The following is a 20036-nucleotide window of genomic DNA, read 5'->3' on the forward strand; positions in this document are numbered from 1 at the left end:
TCCACCATGTTATCCACCAGGGGATGCTATAATCCTGTGTGTGATCATTTAATTGGGCTGTATGAGCATTGTATAGTGAAACAATGAGCATGTGGTCATTTTTATTATAGCAAAATGTAATTTGACAGTAGTTAAATGTACATTTTATTCTGAATAAACTCGAAACGCGTTGATTTTTTAAACAGGGTTTGTCCTGGCTGCGTAGGTCATGGAGTCCCTAACAGAGATGAGGATTTGACTCAAGTAGGGAGGGGGTATTAAAAGTCAGAGGATGGGTGGAGTTGTCTACAAGCCCCCCAACCCTGACGCTATATATATTAGTGAAGATCCCCCTAGTCCCTTTAATACAGAGGACTATCCATCAGCACGATGTCAAGCAAACCTGCACCCATGAAGAAGTCCCCGGCTAAGAAGGCGGCCGAAAAGGCACCTGAGCCCGCCCCGGAGCCTGCCCCGGCCCCCGCAGAGGCTCCACCTGTGGACGCTGCCCCGGCTGAAGCTGCTCCGGCAGCCGAGGGAGAGGCAGCAGCCCCCGCCGCAGAGACCCCCGCTGCTGAAGGAGGCGCTCCAGGTACCCTGCTGGGACCGTAAACACTATGCTAACTGCAGAAATCCCACCTGACATAGGATGCTTGGTGCTAAACTAACTTTAATTTGACTAATATAAGATAGGAAACGCGAGCTCACAGCATACAAGCGTTAATCGACTGTGGGTAATATTATGTATCTACTAGTTACTGAATTACTTGTTTGCAATTTAAAGTTTACGAGCACAGATGATAAAGCTAATACTTGTTTATGTTAACGAATAAAAAGTCAGATAATATAATACAGTTCAGTATCAAAACAACCGAGCAAGGGAAAGGGACAAACAGAAAGGTATTAACAAGACAAACGTAAAGAGAAATTAATTAACGTAAAGTACATATTGGGCTTTCAGAATTTCACATTTAACTTCATGTTCTTGTATAGTAGGCTTATGAACCTATCTCTGTGAGATATTCAGCAAATATACGAGTAGTTTGAAAATAAACTTGATGAAAAAACAGAAGGTGCTAGTTTTTTTTGCAAGAAAAAAGACAGTCTATGATGTTAATGTCTGAGTTACAAGAAATAGTCTACAAATATTGAATTCCAAGATTCTGTGTAAACAGCCATCCCGAAGGTCAATCACTGGATTTTTTTTTATTGAACTTCTTTAGCAATTTTAGTGGAACTGATCATCTGGATGAATGCATTGTGCAAACCCATGGTGACTACTTTCCTCATAACAAATCTCTAGTCCTTTGACTCCTGATAATCATCTCCAGACTGTAACTCACTGCCCACGCAGCAATGTGGTGAGACACTAGTCACAACTCTAGAGATAGGGGGGTGCTGCAGCTCTCATCACTCTTAACCCTAGACTGGTACTTGTTGAAATGTAGCCATCGTTCAAGGGGCATCTTGAATATTCTCAAATGTCTTGCATCCCTAAGTAGGCATACAGATGGCTGTCTCTTAATGCTGGTTATCAGTGATTGATGCTTTGCAAATGAGGACAATATTTGACCTGTAGAAAACTGGAATGAAACACTTTCCCAAAACTTTGAAGAGAGAAAAATACCAATGACGACATTAGTGAATTGTCCTCCCGGATCTCTTGTACATTTATTTACCGACCAACATAACATCTAATAAACTTGTGTTATTAATGACCCTTTTCTGCCCATTCATTTCAAGGAACAGCACAAATTGCATGAGACATACATCAGTGGTGGATGTTGTCGAGTGACTGGTATTGCTGGTTGCTTGCTAACCTTAACATGTAACCCCTAACTTCAGCTGATGCCATAGCCACTGAGGAAGGAGCTGACTCGACGATTCCTACTGAGGGTAAACATACACAAGCTGTAGTGCATGATGTGTGTGATGGTGTCCCACTGTGCACTTCACATGGTGTGTATGTTTCTTACTTATGATCGTTATGTTTACCTGGTATTTCTGTCTGTCAACTTTGTCATGTGTAAGTGTTCCTATTTGAAATGTGTGTCCTTTTAACCTACGCAACCTGCAAGGTTTCTCTAGTCTCTACTAGACGTGGATGTGAGGATTTTCTGTTTGTGTCTCAGTTTTTGGTACATAAAACCTTCTGTTCTTGTCATTGAATAGCTTCAGCCTCACTGCTTTGTCCTACTGCTTGCGTCAGTGGAGTGTATCTTGATCTTTTCAGATTGACGTGAGACTGATTGATTTCCTTCATGAGTAATGTCATAATGTAAGGCACTAATTGGCTTTTTAATGGCATTTTAACGCTAGCTACTGAAGAAGGTGCCATTGCTGCTGATGCTCCCGCTGCAGACGCTCCTGCTGCAGATGTTACAGCTGCAGATGTTCCAGCTGCAGACGCTACCGCTGTAGATTCTCTTGCTGCAGATTCCCCTGCTGCAGATTCTCTTGCTGCAGATTCTCTTGCTGCAGATTCCCCTGCTGCAGATTCTCTTGCTGCAGATTCTCCTGCTGCAGATGCTACCACAGATGGTAAACATAAACCACCAAAGAGACAATAACACTACTACTCAACCACAAAATACACTGCTTTATTGAGATCTGTGCTATCCCTCATGCTTTGCACATCTGTGATGCCCAGTGGATTATTAACAAAACTTTTCATTTCCTGATGTATTGTTCTGTCAAAGTCTGCATTTGCAGGTTGAATTCTTACTATATGGGAAATATGCTCTGGATATTTATCTTTATTTCTTGTCTTTGTCTCTAAAACAAAATTCTGCTCATTTGATGTTAGCTGCTCCAGCTGAAGTCGCTGTAGTTGTGGAGCCGCCAAAGGCCCCGACACCCCCGCCTCCTGCAGGTAACACCAACATTTACACAACTTTTTGTTGCAAAAAGGCCACAAAATTAATTGGTTTCAGCAATTGTGCAAACGATCAACTGATTATTTCTTAGGTTTGTTGGCAAAACAATACATTTGAAGACCTTGTGTTTTAGGAAATTATTGATGGAAAATTGCCCTAAATGATAAATCTCTTAATCGAGACAATAATCTGCAGATTATTGATAATATAAATAATCAGAAGTTGCAGCCCTATGCATAATCATGCTGTAGAATGAAGCATGTTTGAGCATTTTTTTTTATGTTATCCTTTTAATCTTACTGTCCACTTCAATCTATAATTATTCTCCACTGTTTCAAACCTCTTTCAGTCCCCACCAGTGCTCCTCTTAACGTATCTGTGGAAGATGTGAACGAAACCAACCTCACCATTAAATGGAACGAGCCACAGACCATCGGAGACTCTGGCCTGGACGGATACACCATCGAGTACTGCAAGGATGGAAGTACGTCTTATTATCTGTGTGTATGTCTGTGAGGCTGCACCTGTCCCCAGAGTGTCAGAGGGCAGATAGACTCATAGCCGTGTCCAGACCGTATACGGCAGGCAGCATTTCACCGGCTGTCACAGTATCTCCTCACACCGCTTTTAGAAGCGCTCGTTTGCTCAGATGACAACATCCCTTCTGAGATTTCCTCACGGATGCCAAAGTGTACTTCTTATGGGCAGGTTGTTTGTAAACTTGTGTCACCAGGCGATAAACCAATTAACATGCGCCATTAAAGGATGTTTTACAGTTTGAGATTGTAGGTAAAAGTAAAAGAATATATGTATACTTCAACGATCAAACTGAACTGAAAACAAACTTAAACAATAACTGTGTTTCCCTGCAGCAACAGACTGGGTTGTAGCTCAGAAGGAGCTGACCGTCGCTAACAGCTTCTGCATCCATAACCTGACAACGGGTGATCTGCTGCATGTGCGCGTGGTGGCTGTCAACCCCGCCGGCCGCAGTGAACCTGGAACACTCGCTCAGCCTGTGCCCATCCATGAGATTGGTGGTAAGTAGCAACCAATGTTTCACAACTGCACAGCAGACCACTTATAAGTGTCTACTTAAAAGAGTATTCCAAACAGCCCCAACAAATATTCTATGTGTGGGGCTCAACATAGGTGTACCTGTGTCAAAAGCACTCAAAATGTCCAAAAATGTTTTTGATCACGCTACTAAATTGGCTCTGAAATTCCTTACAGAATCTCCCTCCCCGATAGTTTTTCACATTTTCCCATTCACTGATGTAAACACAATTTGTTAGATGTCTGTCCCGAACCTCTTTATCACATGCTCCCTGGTGTTTGTAACTTATGACCCATCCACAAAGTGCTCATGTGGCAGGCGACGGGGTAGAAGTGGTATTAACTGCCAGAGCCTAAGATGGACTGCACAGACGTATGCACATAAATCCCACAGGTGCAGACAAGCCCTATCATTAGCTTTAAATCATGCTTGCACTTAACACGCATCTTCAGTCATATGTTTGACACCACAAATAAGAAGGTCAAGTACTCAAAGTTTCGACACACTTTCCTTTAAAGAAAATCAATAGCAACAGTCTATCAAGGATAATACATAATGGTAAAGTTTATATAAATAGCACTTGTGTTTCATAAGAATAAGATAAGATGGAATAACTAAACATGGAAACATTTGAATCAAATAGCAAGAGCAATATGAGGAAATACCAATAAACATTTATATATAAATATTTATTCACCAGTATAAATGTAAACTTTGTTTTAGCACTGCATGTTGGATAGCAGAACCATCAGTTATATTTTGTATGACAGTATTAGCATTAATTGACAGGTTAATGTTTAAATGCAGAACATTTATGTACATATTAGGTACACACAATAAAACTTGACCAAAGAAAATAACTTGATCCAGACCAGGATAAAAAGCATTTCATCTTCTATAGTCAGGATATGTTGCACTAAAATGGTTCTGCTGCATCTGTATTCAAGATGATTTAATGGAAGACTGAGTCAGGGAAGGAAAACGTTTGGCTAATGAGCCATCTGGCAGCCATATTTTCTTTTTACGTCAACCCTGTCAGTGTGACCCCACTGTCACTTTTTCACCTAAATTTATAGCGGTAGCTCTAGCTGTCGCGTGGTCTCTTTTATGTCTTGCAATAAAAAAAGATTCTTAAGTTCTCATTATGCCCTTTTAAAAATTCACTTCAAAGTCACTGTGTTGAGATGAGAGATATTTGCCAATCTCTCTATACCGGTATATGTTAAGAAGCGCAGCTAATGGCTTCAAAACCCACATGGAGTCTCCTGTAAAGTCATCTCTCCTTTACTTTCTGTCATTGAGGGTAAAACCTTCCAAAAAATAACTGAAGTGACCCCCGTCGACCTCGTCTTTCCTCGTTAAAGCTGAAGTTACTGTAGTTTTGTTACTGGAGCCATATATTTCCATCAGCGCTAACAGACATAGTAACATTGACGTAGTGCAGCGGACCTGATCTCACATGCTCTAGTTATCCACTTTCAGAAGGGCAGCTTGGTCCCTGAGGGTATTTCCTGGTTGTGGTTCAAACTGCTGAGGACAAACAGGAAACTTAAGTGGAGAAATGCGGTTATGGCATCTGAACTGCTGGTCAACTGAGGGGAGCGACACATGAGCCTAATTAATGGATTCAGGGTGGCTTGTTGGGGGGGTTCATTCAGCTGTGTGTCACAGACAGACTGTCCTGAACAGGCCCCCATCTCCATGTACAAGCCTCTTATAAAGACACGCTGTCCTGCATGTGCTGAAAGCCCCCCGCAAAGACACTTTATCCAGAGACAAAGACAGATTACAGATTGTTTGCAGGAGCCCTTGCTGTCCGCTGGATGCTGTAATTCCAGCAACACTTCCAGGCATTGCTGGGAAGTGTGTTGATTAGCAGGGATTACTGTTTGAGCCAAATCTGGAGGCTGACCTGATCCTTGTTGGGAGCAGAGGGTTCCAGGAGCCGGATCTCAGCCCCTGCAGTAATGATATGGTGACAAATGTTGAGACGAGGAAGATGAAACACAGTAGGCAAGAAACCTCGTTAGAAGGGGCCTAGAAAGATGCATAGGCATATGAGGACATTCTTTGTGGATGAGGAGGAACAGAAGCCAGAGCGGGGTGAGCGAGTTAATGGAGGTCAGCCGCTTGGTTTTATGTACCCAGTAAGCCCATAGAGCTTTCCAGACATTTGCTGCTTAAGCAGAAACATGCATCTCGACGTCCCTGATACTTAGCACCCTGCCATCCAGAATACTGGAAATATAAGTGACTCCAGTCCCAACAACGGTGCCATTGCATCCATTTCATTTTATCCACAGTATAGCTATGGTAACCAGCAGTTTCCACAAATAAGTTGGTTGTTTACAGTTTCCAATCTGTTGTACTTAAGTGTTTTTAAATGTGACACTCCAATCAGTTTGAAAGTGATGACATATTCCTGCTGCTTCTTTGTGCAGGACACGGGGGAACACATGTGGGGGTTTATCTGAGTTTCTCGTCACCTAAGCTATTTTAAGAGCTGCTGGGTCTTCCTCTTTTGCCCCTCTCTGCCCAGATACTGTACTTTTTCCTGTCACACTCCATTTTTACAGCTAGCACTCAAAATCATCAATAAGACTTGGACATTCATTTATTTTGGATTGGAAATAACCACACAGATGTGGATTCTTGGATGAAGTGTTGTCATTTAGTCTCGAAAATGTTAATAACTAGTGGGAACTTGTCCTTCAGAGTTGAAAGATATTTAATTCACTATGTTATTTGCATACAAGCTTAAACCAGAGAATGTTGAGCACTTTAGCTTTAAAATGTACTGATGAATTGAACATCGAAAAGCTGAGTATTCATTTACTGTTTATTGATAAACTGATCATTGAAATTCCCCCAAAATGTCAAAATCAAAACAATTCAAATAGATTTTTATATAAGTTTTTAACCTGTATGAACTCATGAGGTTAATTTGAGCTCTTTTAGTCATGTTCTCTTGTCAGCTTCGCCTCGTAGTGTCTGGTCTATTTATGTCTTGTTGACCTGTTTTACGTGACCTCACTTTGAAGACACAAAATTGAAGTGGACATATCACATGTTGTACATTGCCTGCTGGTAATGCTAGCTTAGGTGGTTAAGTGGATGATTTATGTATGTAGGTGTCCTAATTATGTCAATATCAAAAGTTAGGCAAAACTGATGATGGACGATGCAGTGGATAAACATATCTTGTTTTTCAGAACGTCCCAAGGTCCGCATGCCACGCGCTCTCAGAGCCTGCTGTGTCAGGAAGGTTGGAGAGCAGATCAACATGGTCATCCCCTTTCTTGTAAGCAAGCATGTATAAACCATCAAAAAAATGCACGGAAAACTCCACAGATTTTACAGGTCTTCTCTTTTTTTCAAACTCCTCAGGGAAAGCCCAAACCTGTGGTGTCCTGGCTTAAAGACGGTAAGCCGTTGGACACAAAGAGGGTCAACATCAGGAACAGTGACAAGGACAGCATCATTTTTATCCGCACGGCAGAGAGGGACGACTCTGGTGTTTACGAGATGTCGGTCAAAGTGGACAGCTTTGAAGACAGATCCACCATCGTCCTTCAGATTGTGGGTTAGTCTTTAGATTTGAGTTTACACTCAAACACACATGGAGGCACATGTGAGTGCTTTGGACAGGTGTAAATGTGGAATTATTTCAGACCTCCTCGTTGAATCTACTCAGCAGTTCATGCTGCTAGCTTGTTGAAGACCTGTGACTCGCTCAAAGAAATTTTAAGCACATCACACCTCTAACAATTATGTCCTTCGACACGGCTGTAAGCTGCTACTGTTTAAATGTCTGGCCCCACGTTAGAGGCATTAGCGTACAAACATATGGTTTAATTTTGATCTGGGGAGCAAACACCTTTCGTGCTTCGAGGAACACACTGGTTATTATTTCATCTTTTCTAAGTACTTTCGTGTCTCCTCAGAGCGGCCCGGCAATCCTACCAGCGTGAAGCTGGTGGACGCCTGGGGCTTCAACGCAGCACTGGAATGGACCCCCCCCAAGGACAATGGCAACACAGAGATCACGGGATACACCGTCCAGAAGTCTGACAGGAAGACCGGGGTATGGCCGATCTGAACATACATTTTACAGGTTGCAGAAATAAATTAGATGTATATTAGACACAAAGAGTTTAACAGGAGTCCCACGATAGATACCTGGCCTAAGTGTTGATGTAACATGTTGTAAATTCTTTCATTCACTGAATATAGGGCTATTCCATGCATTCATTTTATAGAACTGTTTTGATCTTCCCACTACTGCTGGTGACTGACTTAATCATTAAACACTGTTTGAGTGACAGTAACTTCAAGATGTTATTATAAAGATTATTTGTATTATTAATTATATTAGTCCATCATTTTGTATATGTGTCTTGGGTACTTCTCTCCCTTTCTTATTAATGTGGTGCCCCAGTCACTGCTGTTTTGTTTTTGCACCAAAAAACAAATCTGAAATCAAGGGAAATAATATTCTATCTAAAGATGTCAGGCTAATGATTGGTTAATTGATAGCTTAATGATGATAACCGATCCAATGAGGATGCATTAAAGTTACATGTTCGGTTCGTGCTGTGTTAAAATGGACGTCTGTTTTGTCTCGACCTGCAGGAATGGTTCTCGGTGCTGGAGCACTACCACAGGCTTACTGCCACCGTGTCAGACCTCATCATGGGCAACTCGTACATCTTCAGAGTGTTCGCTGAGAACCAAGTGGGCATCAGTGAGATGAGCGTTGTCACAAAGGGGGTTGCCACAATCCACAAGACAGGTGATCTTCTTCTTCAATCCTTAATTCTTCTTAGGGAAACGTGTCGACATGATGGATAATTTAGTGACAAGGCTGCAGTACAAGTGGGGACTTGAAGGAGCTGCAGTGAGTGTGAGAGAGTCTAGAGTGTGTGTGTTTAAAGTGAAGACTTGAGGAGTGGAAATGACCTTGGCACTGCTTCAATCGTGTGGGTAGGTCTCTTGGCTAGTGTCCAGCAACTACTGAAATAACTTTTAAGAGGCTCTGACAACATTAAGACAGCTGGCGGAGCAAATGTTACTCTTCCTGTGTGTGTCCTCGCTCTCTCACTTTTGATAATTGAGCCACTACTTGTGTCACTTTTCATGTAAACAACTGAGTTCGACACCATGAAGGCTTGCTAGGTCTGAAAATGTGTGCTGTTATCCCTGCATTTGTATGATTATTCCTTCCCCCCATCTTTATGAATGCATGCCTACCTTCTTCCAAAGTAGGCATTTGGTATTTTCCCTATGAACACATTCAAAGTATGATAAAGAGACAGGGATAGACATAAAAAACAGTATTGAGAGACTGGCTCGAGGAACGTGGATTTGAAAGATAATTGGCTTAACCCTTAGTGCACGAGTGACTGGACCCTACACTCTTCCATAAGTGGGTCAAAAAGGACCCGTGTTAGAATAATATGTGTTTTTATGCCATTTTGTTCATTTTGGTTAAGAAAAATTACTTGTATAATATTTAGTATTATATTTTGGTTCACACTAGAAATATTTTATATTTAACTTTTCACTATTTATAATTTTATAATTTTTTTTTACATTTTGAAAAAAACCTTTTGAACATATTGATGCAAAGATCTCCGCTATTCTGAGACCCTCACAGTATTCCAGTCCCTTTTCAAAACTCATCTCTTCTCCTCTTGTCTACTCATCATAGCCCATCAATCCATGCCGGTTGATCAAGTTTGATAGTCCTATACTGCCCACCCTAACCTTCCCTTATATTGTAAAGCGATTTTGAGTCCTTGAAAAGCCCTATACAAATATAATGTATTATTATTATTATTATTATTATTATTATTATTATTATTATTATTATTATTATTATTATTATTATTATTATTATTATTATTATTATTATTATTATTATTATTATTATTATTATTATTATTATTATTATTATTATTATTATTATTATTATTATTATTATTATTATACTGACAGGTATCAGATCTTGCTGTGTAAAATAATCTTCCTGAGAGGTGTCACTTCTGATGTAGTCTGTGTGGTCTACAGTGAATGTATTCCTGACAGCCACAGGTGATAAGAATCAAAGGTTCCCATAGGATTCCATAGAAAATGCATGCGGGTTATTTTTGACCCACTTATAGCTTGGGGTAGTAATACAAAAACTACAATTTCTTAAAATGTATAAAATTTAAATCAAAAATTTGAATGGCATGATATCCAAAACATGTTTTTTGAGGAATAGCTGGAATATGAAATGATAAAAAAATGTAATTACAAAGATACTTCAAGAAAACCACCTCACCGGGTCACCACCCACTTATGCATCTAAGGGTTAATAGCGATGTCAGAATTGGGAATTTTAAGGAGTTTTGACAGCGTGGGTAAGCGGAAGTGATTAGAGCGAGAAAACAGCAGAAATTCGAAAACAAAACCACTGTTAGCCTCTTGAGGTTAAAACGACTTGCGTGCCACATGGCTGCAGCTGCTGCAGAGTCAAAACTGTCCCATGCCAATCATTCTCTTTTTGAATTACTTGCAATTGTTATATTAGGGCATAGTCGTCAGTCATACAGTTGACACAGATGACATACAGTATAATAAAGTCTATTTAAAACATCCCTCCCTGCCCAACCCGGAAACAAGAGGGTTGACCTGCAAAATGTTATGAACAATACATATAAAGCTAGTGCCAATGAGTCATACCATTTTGAAATAAATAAATACAAATTAAACAAAAGGAAATAATACAAAATACCTAAATACAATAAAATCAATCGTATTGTTGGTCCATTTGTTCACAGGTATTGCCTACACGCCTCCCGAGTACCAGGAGCGCGACTACAGTGAGGCCCCGAAGTTCACCACCCCCCTCAGTAACCGCAGTGCCACGGTGGGATACACCACCAAGCTGCTGTGCTCCGTCCGTGGAAGCCCCAGGGTCAGACACTCACACACACACTGCTTGTACACACACTGCATGTTTCCCAGAAGCCCATTGATCCCTCTGCATCATTCCAATGACTCTTACTGTACCCTTTCCAGGTTGCAGTTCATGTTTCCACCACCTATAGTATATCTTATTAGTGTATCATGTCTTTGAACACAGTGACATTCCTGGTATTCCTGACTGATAACTAATGCCAACAGATAGCATTTTAACATAGAGAGGAGGCGGCTGAAGAAACATCTGGAAGAATCATGTATTGTTGGTATTTTTCTTGTTTTATATTTTGTACGAAGTTGCCTTATTTTTACCTGATACAACATTAGGTATTTCATATTTACCTTTTCGAAGGTTGTTTGGGGATCCTCGATCATTAAAGCATGAGAAACCTCACATGAGTTATTAATGTCGCTCCACTGTAGATGTGGGTTAAGGCTTGCACTGGTATGTCTGTGTGAAGCTTCAGTATGTCTCTAACTGTCTTGGCGGCTGCCGCTCTGGTTAAACTTATCTTTACAGTTGTCTGCCTGACGCAGACGGCTTAGGTTGCCAGCCGTGGTGCGTCCTCGCTGTCCTTGACTTCTCAGCAAGGACAGCAACGGTTCCTTGCAAATGTATTTGAGACAAATCAAACACAACCTGATATAGAGTCATGCCACTCAGCTGTGGAATCTGAAATGTAAAGGACTGTGGGTCGAGTCCTAGTTTGACTTGGAGATTATTGCATGTAGCAGCTTGGTTCTGGTACTAAAGCTTTGCATGAGTTGGTTGGTTTGTGAAACTGGACCTGTACAAAAGCCTAGAGGCAGAGACTTCGTTTTTTTAAGTAGTTTGTACTTCTTCATCACCACTGACTAAATCACTGTCACGTCAAATGTTGATTATGGATAAAAGAAGAACAACTTTCTCTGTCAACATAGCATACAGTACACTGAGGAGTTGATTACGTAGATTGACTAATTGAGCCATCAACACTAAGTGGACATCTAATATATAGGTGTCAAATATCTCCTCTTAGTGTCTGTTCTTGTGAACTAGCAGTTAACTGAGTCGTGGCAGCTGTGTAAAAACACACTGATCATATTTAGGGGCCCATTAGAAGAGAGGCATCCAATACCTCTTTAATACAAGAGAGCAACATATACACATGTTTGAACCTATACATTTAAATCCTGTGACAAGTTGATCCCTCATGTTACCACTCACAAACATGTATCTGTTGTTCCCCTCATGTCACTAAGCCATCTAATTATACATAATTACAACAATTTGAATCACATAATTCAGTCAAACTTTTTCTCTTTCAAAATCTGTCCCTATCACTTGTTTCAATTCCCTAGATAAGTAATTGTACACGGCCTGGTAACCATCAGCTTAATACTATGTACATTCAATTATTTCACATTTTGAGCACTTACACGTGTTATAACGTGCGTGTTTATGAGCTCTGGCTGAAAGTGAGAGCCCATAAGGGCAGCAGAGGCAGGTCCAGCAGAAAGGCATTTATAGTGATAAGTGGCCTTGCTGTGTCTGGTAAAGAGCTGCCTGTCACATTCAAAGGCAGAGACAACATGTGAAGCTGATAATGGAGAGAGGACAGATACACAGGGAGGACAAAGAAGAGACAATGATAAGAGGCGTGTTGTTCTGTAATGGCTAAGTAGAGATGTCGCTGTATCACAGAAGCTACTATTCCTGCCATCCATCCAGACTGCAGCGCTGTTATCAGTATGAATGACTCTCCCTTTACCCACACACAAGGATGCCCAAAGATAGAAATATGATGGCACAGGAAAGAGATAAAGGAAGATGTAATAGTAGGAGATAGGAGTGGATGGATTGGCTTGTCTGTACCTCTATTTTTCGTATTGGTTCCAAAGCAAAGTAACCCATGCAGCTGGTATTTTTATTAGGAATCATCTTCTGGGGACCTTTAATATTTGTGCCAAAGTTGTATTTTGGTCTGATGGACAGACGGCAGACACAACTGACCTATATTACGATCCACAGAGAAGCGCCGCTAGCTGGGATAAAAATGCATTACATCAAAATCCTCTCCATAAATCATCATGCCTTTGCACGCTGATGCCTGATTCCATGTGTTGATGCATTGATGCACGTATCTAAACTATGATCTCATTTCATCATATATTTTAGAGTTAAACCCCCAACGGTTGACCTCATGTAGAACATGCAGCTCTGCCAAGATAAACAGCAGTAGCAGCATTACCATGTGTTTGAGGTATTGGTTTGCAACAACATCAGAAACATCAGCTTCTCCCCGCTGCCAAAAGCTCAAATATATAGTACATGGTGTGATGCCAAGATGTCAATCATTTTCATCACCGTCCACCTTATCCACCAGAGAGGGCAATGGAGATGGAGAAATCACCAGACGACCCTAATTTTCCCTTGACATTGTTTGCCCAGCTTAGTTTAATCAAAACTAAGTTATACTTAAAGGTCCCCTTTTATACTGTTTTTCATCAATATATTATAGGTCTCAGATATATACAAAACATGTCTCTGAAGTGTTTGGCTCGAAATACCAAACAGATCGTGCATTGTAGCATCCCATAATCCCCTCTGTTTCAGCCCTGTTTCAAAAGTGCTGATTCTCTGTCTGTTACTTTAGATGAAAATAAGGAGCCACTCCCCACGCCCCTCTGCGAGATATTTGGTTAAAAAGAACACAATGGTGCTCTAGGAGGAGATTCAAGTGATAAGGTGGGCGGGGGGGTTACCTTGGTTGGTTATTGGCTAATGGTTACACAAGCCAACAAAACATTATGACATCATAAAGTGGTCAAAATCTGATCAGCTCATTTTCAGACAGGTTTTTATATAAATGGATCAGGATCTTCAGGATCTTTTATCCTGAAACTTTCAGAATCTCTTTACACAGAGGGGACACATGTTTATGTATAAAAGACATGAACAAGTGGATTTTGCATAATAGGTGACCTTTAATAAAATATAAGTTCAACAGCTTTAAAATCTACATCCTGGTACTTCCCTGAATAAGTTCAAACTTGCCTATTAATTTTAAAGACGTAAATTCAATTTAGTATTACACTTTGGATTTGAAAAATCAGCTAAAAGTTATTACTCCATCAGAGAATAATCTACTTAGTCCGAGACTGTTTGACCTTCTTTACCTATCTAAATGTATATGTGAGTTAACAAATATTCTTTAAGTAGAGGAAATGGTGTCGTCAGCAGCAACGAAGAACTAAATTTGTTTTGCACATCGTTGAGGAAGGAATGATACAAACCCTTCTGAATGCATCGGCTGACCTGAAATCTAATAGGCAGAGTCACCTTGCATGAGGCCGGACCGTGAGGAAATCCATGCAAGGACTGTCACTGAAGCCCAGAGAGGCACATACTTGAGGAGACTTGTATTACTCCAATATTACTACCAAACTGTCCCACTCAGCACATACTGTCTGAGCTGGCTGGAAGACATGTTGACAACAGACTGAAAGACCTGTTTACTCCATGTTAAAGTATGACAAAGCAGTTCTGATAAACAGGTCTGAAAACTGTACAATGGCATCAATAGCCAAGATAAAGAATAAACCAAAAAGAATCCTGCATGCATTTATTTCAGCTTAATACTGTATACTGTAGTTGATAAATGTCTCCCCTCATCTTCTCAGCCTCAGATCGAGTGGTCGAAAAATCAGATGATCATCGGTAACGACCCCAAGTATCGTAAGCTCACTAACGAGGGAATCTGCTGCCTGGAGATCCGTAAGCCTGGCAACTTTGATGGCGGCATATACACCTGCAGAGCCATCAACCCCCAGGGTGAGGCCCTCGTCTCCTGCAAGCTGGAGGTCAAACGTACGTATCTGCACACACATGAAGGACACTGTTTTAAGTGTATACAGGCCAAATCTATTCAGCTTTCTCTTTAAAGGAATGATTCAACATATAAGGAAATACACTAATTTAATTCCCTGCCAACAGTTAGCAGAAGATACCACTGTGATGTGCGCTCATTTTAAATCTGAAACCAGCAGCTGTTTAGCTTTGCTTTAGGACAATTGGTGTCAAGAGTTCACTAAGTGACAAAATGTCAGACAGTCTCTAGAATTTGGCTCATTTGGAGAATCTATTATTGGTACTAGTTGATGATTCCAGCTTCCACACATCCAGATTATAACTGCAATAACAACCACAACTTAATTCAATTAAAAAACATGAATAAACTGTATACTCCTGTCCCTACAGAAATTATTCAGGCAGAGTCTGGAAAGTAGAAGGGGAAATAAACCAAAACCTCCAGAGGTAAGCAACAAAGAGAAATATCCACTCCTGTGCAAGAGTGTGACAATATTTGCCATATGTCACTAGTTGAAGCACATTCAATAATTATATATCTTTCTCAAATGTTCTTTAATAATTAATTACACATATCATTGTAATCGTGTGTTACTATTGCTAGTGCTCATTTCTGTTTTCACGCATGTATGACCTTTCTGATTTGCATTGTCTTAAACTCGTAGTATATAATCAAAACTACTTGCGATTCATTTGTCCTTCCCTCCTGCCCTCTGTATTTTGACTGTGTGTGAGCCCTCTTGTCCTCCCTCCTCTCTACCTTCCTCCTCTGTAAATCTTGTTCTGGATGTTGTGCCACCTACTTTTGGATGTGGTAATGTGGCAGAGATTATTATCAGTGATAGAGAAATTCCAAATTTGCTGATTTTACAGCGTTAACATTTCTATTTATACAGTCACTCATAGACAGCCACATTTGGGTTTTGGTATTGGCCCTTTGATTTAAGCTGTTGAAATGCTCCTGTGGTGTAGCCTTTCACTGAGGCTTTGCTCACAGTGTCATTTCAACTGCTGGCAAGAGAAGCCTTATTAAAGTGTGAAAAACACATGAAGTGGTGGGAAAGGATGGCAAGAGGTAAAAAGACAAAGAGAAGGAACAAGGGAGGAAGTATTTGAGCAGGAAAGGGATGAGACAGATAACATGTTGGTAAAAGATGCCTGGATAGTTGAAGGTTGTTAAAGAGTGAAGGATAATGGTTTTATCTTAGTGTAAAGGACATACCACAGGTTCTTTTTACGGCTCTGTGAAACACTATCTCTTTCCATGCCTGTTGTACATTGAAAACATGTCAGCAAGAGGCCAATTAAATTATATAATGTTTTAGATTGCTCATATCGTTCCTCTGTCTTCCCCTCTTCTCTGTGTGTCTCCTCTCCACCTAGCGACCAACATTTAAGTATAAATTGGTCCTGACTACAATGGAAGTCGGCCTTCACTACAATAAATGCATATAAGTTCAAAGCAGGCAATGAGCTACATTAACTCCCTTATTTAATGTACTCTTTAAGCTGCTTTAGTGTGATTAGTCCTTGACGATAGTGTCCACGTCATTTAGTCATTATTTTTATTTCTACTTTACTTTCTTTATATTTGTTCTTTCTAAATAATTTTTCATTTACAAATTGCGAGCTGTATATTTTCATACAAACCTGTCCATAATAAATAAGTGACGAGGCCTTTAAAGAACCTTTTGGAGAAGGATGCGGTGTTAGGCACTGTGTTTTTTCTTTAAGTAGGTATGAGTTTAAACTGTTGTTTGTTTACAGAATAAACAGTCACCTTTATAAGAGATGTTTGGTTTACATTTCATTGAATATTAGAATCAGTTTGAATGTTTTGATAGATAAGGCTGGTGATATTCTGTCAGATTTGGAGGGTTAATTATTTCACTGCAGCTTGATGGAATGACTTTCAGAAAACTACATTTTTCTGTACAAAAACCCCAAATGGCATATATTATACAACGGAATAAGATGTATCATGCTTTACGTCACAGACAATGGCTCAATTAATTCTTTATTTGTTTTTTGGTCTTTTTGTGGGATCTGGAGACGATTATAAAAATATAAATATCACCAGACTCAAACTTGAGTTCCTGTAAACACACACTATTGCTGAAAGTGTACATCCAGATTGTGTGTATATTTAGTTGACAGTTTCAGAGCAAAAAAACTATATATAAATAAAATATAGCATTTCATTTTGGGAATTAACCTCAAATATAGGGTCTCAACTCCTTCTCTCGATATCAGCAAATAAACCGATGAAGTTGTTATGCTACATGCCAACTACAACGATGACCTTCAGTACGGTCAGGGACACTTGTGTTCTCACACTATACGTCTAATGGGGTCACATGCCTGCCTGACCACCCCCCAACGCTGCTCAAGTGATCAGATCTCAATACATGGTTGATGTGGATGGATGCATTCACACCTGTATTTACAGCTGTCCACTTCTGATCACGTTACCGAAGACACACTTTCATGCTAAGTGTAAACTGCGGCGTATACATGACAAGATCACGTTTGTGAGTGTCAGTCCCATTAGGCACAGCCGTACATGGGGGGGGCCCCTCAAGGGGAAAACGAGAGGTAACGCAGCGTGCGCCCTTGGGTGGGGGTGAGGGGTGATGTCAGCCAGCACTCCGCAGCTTCTAAAAGTTACTCCAGATGATTTGGCACACAGCCAAACTCCTCACATTACTGCAAGTCAACAGCAAGTGTGGAGTGATGTGAGAAGAAGGGAGAACGGGCTAAGAGGGCAGAAACCAAGCCAGATAATCTTCAATGGAAAATATACATTGGATCTTTCTGTCTCTCTTTCTCACTCATACACACACACACACACACACACACACACAAACACACGCACGCACACACACATCCACACAACACACACACTCACACAAACACCCATTCCTGTCTGAAGTGATTTGTACACCCCATGACCCCATTTAACTCTCTTCTCGCCTTAATTATGTTTCCACCAGTGTGTTTAAAGGACCAGCAGAAGTCCAGGTCTTATGTGTTATGGTGAGTGTACATTTCTATATGCGTTGTGTGTGTGTGTGTGTGTGTGTGTGTGTGTGTGTGTGTGTGTGTGTGTGTGTGTGTGTGTGTGTGTGTGTGTGTGTGTGTGTGTGTGTGTGTGTGTGTGTGTGTGTGTGTGTGTGTGTGTGTGTGTATCCCTCTAACCCTTTCTGTGTGTTTCTCTTATCTTGTTCAGATTGTTTGAGGATGTGATAGAGAGCCGTGGCTGCCTCTGCAGCAGTGTGTACATACTGAAGAAAGGGACAGAACAACATACCAACATCTACATATCTATTTCCACCCCAACCCATCCCGACTCACCCACTCCTCCCAGTATTTGGGGAAGACCCACATTGCACAACCCATCCCAGTTTGCCAATTGTTGTATGTTATTTAAGTTGGTGACATGTGTGTAAGGCTATATTTAAAACCTTCTGTTCTGCCTGTGTCCATCTGCTGTTTGTTACAGTATATATATATATAGATATATATTTACTACTCAATAAAACAGTGAATCCTTAGACATACTACTGCAATGACTGTATGGATGTTTAATACAAAAATAAAATTGTATTTTACTACATGTGTGCATTTCTACCAACATTTCACACAGTGCTACACTTACTTTTAGGATGGATAAATGTTGCTAAGCATTGGATTTTGGGCTTTCAAGGGGTGTCAAGGTGCCATTTTGATTGTGTGGAAAAATCCGGTGTCTGTGAGTGGAATGATAAGTGTTTTCTTTCTTCTCAAATCATTGCCACATTAGAAAAACTGCAACATCTGTGCCATTACACTAAAGGAATAATAGAGGGAGTCCAAATATATTTGATATCTCTCAATCTCTGTACATTTTAGCCTATACAAAATTGATAAGCATGCCTTATTGCCACCAGTGTTATGTGGTGTTTTTTGTGCAATATGGGTAAACTGATCCTTTAAATGAATACTCTATGGTTTCACCCACCATTCTTTGCTGCCGGTGTCTTTACACGCCACAGATTTGTTCATTTTCTTACACAAAACTTGTGTCTGTAGCAGTTTTGTGTTTTATGTTTGAGCTGAAAATGAAGGCTTCAGTTATATAGTAACATTTTCAGATCAGGTATGGGTTTATATACTCCTATTAATAGTGAGCTTGACTCAACATATGTGTAACCATGTGTCAGAGAACTACAGAAGTGGTTTTTACTTCTCCCATTAGAATAAATTGCAATCTAAATATGTTATTGCATATTATGATAATGCTACTGCTTTATTGTAGATGTATATTGGTTTGTAAAAAAGTTTTAAAAAAGTGTGCAGGACACAGTATTCAAAAATACTCTGAATATTATGACATCAGGGTAAGAAACTTTATATTCAGCATTTTGTTCTGCCAGAGATCCCGTATACAGGGTCAGTGTCTGATGATCATTTTCTGTGTTATACTGACACCTTATGGTGATTCAAAAACAAAGCAGGAACAGTGAGGTGTTTAATCTTGACACACATCTCAGCCTAACAGGAAGTTATACTTTACCACAAAGCGCATTGAAACTTCAGCACTTACTTTTATGCTGAATCATAAACACATTTAAATGACTTTAAAATGTTTACATACCATATATATATATATATATATATATATTATGGTCTTCAGCATTAAGTTCATCCTATTTGCATGTCTAGCAACTGACTTTGAGCTGAAGTCTCTGCACTGTTTGCGGTTAATAGGCTGGCTTTACGGAAGTGAAAAAACCCACCCAAAACCCTGTAGCTTCCTCTCATGTTCCCAAAATCATATCACACCTACAGGGTACAAAATATCTACCCTTTAGCTGCACTAAGATACAAAGCAACTTCAGAAGAAGCTATGGTTTTGGTTCAGCATTCTATTCTGTCTAAGCAGCTAAACAAAATAATGATTATATCTTGACTTGAATTAAACCATTCTTTTTATTTTCTTAACAATATTACTTTTGCAATAAATATTTTTACATAATCTTGACTTTCTTAGACAAATAAACTCTCTTTTTGGTAGGCTATACAACACAATGGGTCTTGTCAACACATTGGGTCTTGAACTTTGTTTCATTTCTCGAAAAACCCTCCTTGTCCCTTTTCAGCATAAATCGGTTATTTAAAATTCATATCGAGCACACAAACATCTGAGTGTGGTTGACCCACACATTTCCTGTTTCTTTTACCAAAAAAAAGCAGATGTCAGAGACAGGAAAGCTGCTGTCCTGAGGTGAGTTTAGAAACGAAGTTGTCGCATACGCCCATCTCTGTG

The 20036-nt window shown here is 40.0% G+C and overlaps 1 protein-coding gene across 3 annotated transcripts; it reads left to right on the plus strand.

Moving 5' to 3' along the window:
- Positions 1–369: 369 nt before the first annotated feature.
- mybpha (myosin binding protein Ha) lies at positions 370–18342 on the plus strand. 3 transcript variants are annotated; one of them, XM_034144735.1, is made up of 14 exons: positions 370–571; positions 1825–1938; positions 2786–2851; positions 3205–3339; positions 3728–3895; positions 7125–7213; positions 7300–7495; positions 7857–7996; positions 8545–8704; positions 10737–10873; positions 14542–14728; positions 15119–15175; positions 17722–17764; positions 17958–18342. In XM_034144735.1, exons 1-12 carry the CDS (start codon positions 370–372, stop codon positions 15145–15147), a joined length of 1623 nt encoding a protein of 540 aa, XP_034000626.1. In that variant the 3' UTR covers positions 15148–15175; positions 17722–17764; positions 17958–18342. The 3 variants fall into 3 exon arrangements, with proteins under 3 accessions (XP_034000626.1, XP_034000627.1, XP_034000628.1); XM_034144736.1 differs by having other exon boundaries at positions 1825–1875; XM_034144737.1 differs by lacking the exon at positions 1825–1938.
- The last annotated feature ends 1694 nt before the right edge of the window (positions 18343–20036 follow it).

Source organism: Trematomus bernacchii, unplaced genomic scaffold (genome assembly GCF_902827165.1).
Source record: "Trematomus bernacchii unplaced genomic scaffold, fTreBer1.1, whole genome shotgun sequence".
NCBI classification, from domain to species: Eukaryota; Metazoa; Chordata; class Actinopteri; order Perciformes; family Nototheniidae; genus Trematomus; species Trematomus bernacchii.

What these genes read in the sequence shown, in the direction of transcription:
- mybpha (XM_034144735.1), top strand. Translation starts at nt 370, where the DNA reads ATGTCAAGCAAACCTGCACCCATGAAGAAGTCCCCGGCTAAGAAGGCG. An exon ending in ACATGGTCATCCCCTTTCTT is followed by an intron (nt 7,214 to 7,299) that starts GTAAGCAAGCAT and finishes CAAACTCCTCAG; the next exon opens with GGAAAGCCCAAACCTGTGGT. An exon ending in TGCCACAATCCACAAGACAG is followed by an intron (nt 8,705 to 10,736) that starts GTGATCTTCTTC and finishes ATTTGTTCACAG; the next exon opens with GTATTGCCTACACGCCTCCC.